Source organism: Verruconis gallopava (assembly GCF_000836295.1).
Source record: "Verruconis gallopava strain CBS 43764 unplaced genomic scaffold supercont1.74, whole genome shotgun sequence".
NCBI classification, from domain to species: domain Eukaryota; kingdom Fungi; phylum Ascomycota; class Dothideomycetes; order Venturiales; family Sympoventuriaceae; genus Verruconis; species Verruconis gallopava.
This window is the reverse complement of record NW_015622210.1, coordinates 1-3,415: the sequence shown is the minus strand read 5'-3', so window position 1 is coordinate 3,415 and position 3,415 is coordinate 1. Positions and strand designations below refer to the sequence as shown.

At 45.4% G+C, this 3,415-nt stretch overlaps 1 protein-coding gene across 1 annotated transcript; it reads left to right on the top strand.

Annotated features, from left to right (window-relative positions):
- Positions 1 to 239: 239 nt before the first annotated feature.
- Positions 240 to 569, top strand: PV09_09500 (uncharacterized protein; the record flags this gene model as incomplete). The annotated part of the gene is made up of 1 exon (XM_016363565.1): positions 240 to 569. One exon carries the CDS (start codon positions 240 to 242, stop codon positions 567 to 569), a length of 330 nt encoding a protein of 109 aa, XP_016208581.1.
- Positions 570 to 3,415: the final 2,846 nt, after the last annotated feature.

Genomic DNA, 3,415 nt, shown 5'->3' with positions numbered 1-3,415 from the left:
AGTCCTTGGACGACAAAGTGGGTTCGAGAGGAGCACTCTTCAAACTGACTTTGACGGGCTACGGATACACGTTTGCAGCCAAGGGCACCGTCTCCGTCTTTGTCGGCGCCCTGCAGCACGAGGCTCGCGTCTACCAACGGCTCAACAGGCTCCAGGGTGAAGTGGTGCCGGTGCATCTAGGAAACATCGACCTCGTGAACGCGTACTGTCAGGATATTGACGTATGGATCGTGCACATGATGCTCATGTCATGGGCCGGCGAGGATGCCGAGACGGCAGGCCCGCCTAACTTAGAGCAGGAGGCGCAGCGGTCGTGGGCAGAGGTGCGCGCGGAGGGCGTCGTGCATGGCGACGAACGCTACGCCAACCTACTGTGGAATGCTGAGCGGCAGCGTGCCATGGTCATCGACTTCGACCGCTCCATCCTCCTCTCCGCCGCTAAGCACAAGCAGGTCATGCTGCTCGCCGGTAAGAAAAGAAAACGATGTGAGGAAGGGTCCCGAAAGTTTAGTTGGAAGGATATAGTGTTCTCCAAGGACCAGTCTAGCTCTGTTACAACCAACTTATGATTAGGTACATAAAATACCTTATGGCTGAATTAAAGGAAGTAATGTTTTATACTCTATATAAATTATATTTAAAACTTATAGTAGATAGTAATACCTGCAGATTGTTAGGAATACTTTCCCAATACTGACTAGCCTCACTAATGTAAGCCACTTCGGAAGGGTTTAGCTTCCTAGAGTAAAGGAACAAGATATAACAAGAGCTTATTATGGAAGGAATATAATAAGATAGTTATGTTATGATTTAGAATAGTCTGAGCTTCAAGAGTATAGGAATGTATTCAAACTAACTACTAGATAAACTAGACAGTTGAATCACAGAGAGCCGTAGCGAAGGCGAGACAAGACATATTTATAGACATATGAAACCTGGCGCTCATTCTGATCATGAATGATCAGACTGATCGCAGACTGTATTCCTGATTCGTCCAATCCTTCCGGGCGAATCACAACCTTTCACTTATGCAAACCGATCATCTTGATCATGAATGATCAACATGATCGTTTTCCTTTCACGTGATTCCCATGTTACTTCGTAACATCATTGTCAATGTCTGTGCGGAAGATCACGGGAGCGATGAATGGTGCATAAGTGAGATCGTAAACCTGCTTAGTTCATTGTATGCTGTCTTGACTGATGGATTGTATGGTTGTTCTCCTGTCCCCTACCCCTTGACTTGACTTGACTTGAATTCCTAACGTGTTTCACAAGCTAGTGCGCGACCCAAGCTAGTGCGCGACTTTTTACACCTTAAAATATTTAAATTAAAATATTGTCGTACAACAGCATATTATTAATTAAATAATTATCTAAGCTAAAATCTATTATATAGAACATGTACGAGCAGTATGCTCAAGTGATCCACAGAGGCTGCATTTTGGTGGAGCACGTGTTTTTGGTCGTGGATCTATCGTATGAGCGCCACCTTGCTGTACTTCAATCTGGATTTAACGCTCTATCTCACGCTCGTACACCTTATTCTGACCATCTTTAATAGCTAAGGTACCTCCAGTTTGAACCCTCGTACGACAAACTGCTCGCTTTCGTTTTTGACATTGATTTTCAGCTCGGAGTGCGGCATTCTTAACCTGCAGTATAGCTCGTTCATGTACAACAGTCTCAAAGCCTTTCAACAGCTGTTGAAAAGCAGAATCAGATAGTGAATGAGGCGCATTCGTACGGCGCCGACGCTGCTCTTGAATATGCTGTCCTTGACGCTTGATTTCCTGTATCGTACGAGGCGTTTTTGACTCCCATACTGATACCTCAGTAGGAACAGGGCTGGGCGTTCGTACGACCGGATTAAGGGTAGAAAAAACGTGATCTGGGTTGAAAGGAACAAGGCCAGTTACTATAAATCCACTCCGGATATTCTTTTCAGTTATTGCTTATGCGTGAGCTGGATAGTAGAGGTGTAAGAACTCCTCTTTATCAATATGGTTGATGCCAAGCCTCATTTTGCCTTCTACTTACTTGCCGTACGATGCCTTTAACGGGCCAAAACAACCTACATCCAATGGCTGAAGGATGTGAGAAGAATGAGCAGGCATACAGGCTATAATAATCTGATTCTGCTTGCAAAACTCTTCAAATTGGGCTGAATAATAGCTTCTATGTCCGTCTAGTACGAGCAATCAGTATTGGCCTTTCGTACGATGCTGAGTGTGCTTATGGAAGTGCTGGATCCATTCAAATCCGATCTCATCGTCCGTCCACCCTTTCTCACTTACAGAGATAGCCCAATCACGCGGTAGATTGCTCTCTGTATACCAGGTACTTTAATAAAGCTTCGCCGCGAGGATGATATGTGCGGGGATTGACCACCCTTGTGAATTAATTCCATGTACGATAGTAACCCATTCTCAATTGCCTGGCTGTTTTGTCTTCGGACGACCCTTTCTCTCAGCTCTTGTAACCACTTTTGAGGTTAAGATAACCCCTATCTGAAAGCCAGTCTCGTCAAAATTATAGATATCTTCTTCAAGTATACCGTACTTCGCGATCAGGTTTCGTGCGACGCTGAACCAGCCCTGAATGAGTACTGGATCCTCGCATTTTGCGCGCTGGTAATCATATTTTCGGTTATACATCGTACGGAGCGAGTCGTGGCGGTTAACAAAGTTGGTAGCCCAATTCTTGCCGACTGTTTGTGGGATAGACGCGTCGCGGTTCGTGAGGATGATATTCGCGATTTCTCGTACGATAGCTATTTGGGGTGAGAATCCTTGAGCATCAAGGTCAAAAATACGTTGTAGAAGGATATCCTCCTCAAGAGGAGTTAGTTTTTGTGTCGTACGATGGGAATCGCGCCGAGAGAGTGTACCATAATAGCGTCTAGCTAGAGTATCTTTAGGTACATCGTACGCACGTGATGCAGCGTGTAAACTCTTAAATTGACCTGAATTAAATGCTTAAATAGCTAATAAAATACAACCTTCTTTTTGAGAGTCGTACGAGGATTGCATTGTTATTAAAAAGAATTAATTGAGAGTACGCGATAGAATGCGAAGTCGCGCACTAGCTTGGGTCGCGCACTAGCTTGGGTCGCGCACTAGCTTGTGAAACACGTTACTCGGTTTTGGACGCTCTTAGTCAGCAGCTATGCCCGGTCAGGCAGACTTCGCCAGACAGCCGACACGTGATATGTCGATGTCTGTGCGGAAGATCACGGGAGCGATGAATGGTGCATAAGTGAGATCGTAAACCTGCTTAGTTCATTGTATCCTGTGTAAAAAAAGTACAACAACAGCGAGAACTCTCACTCTTGGAATAAAGAGCTCAATTGTGTTCACATACACCCCCTGAAGACCGGAAACTGCTTTATCGGAAGCCGCACCGCCCAACGCGG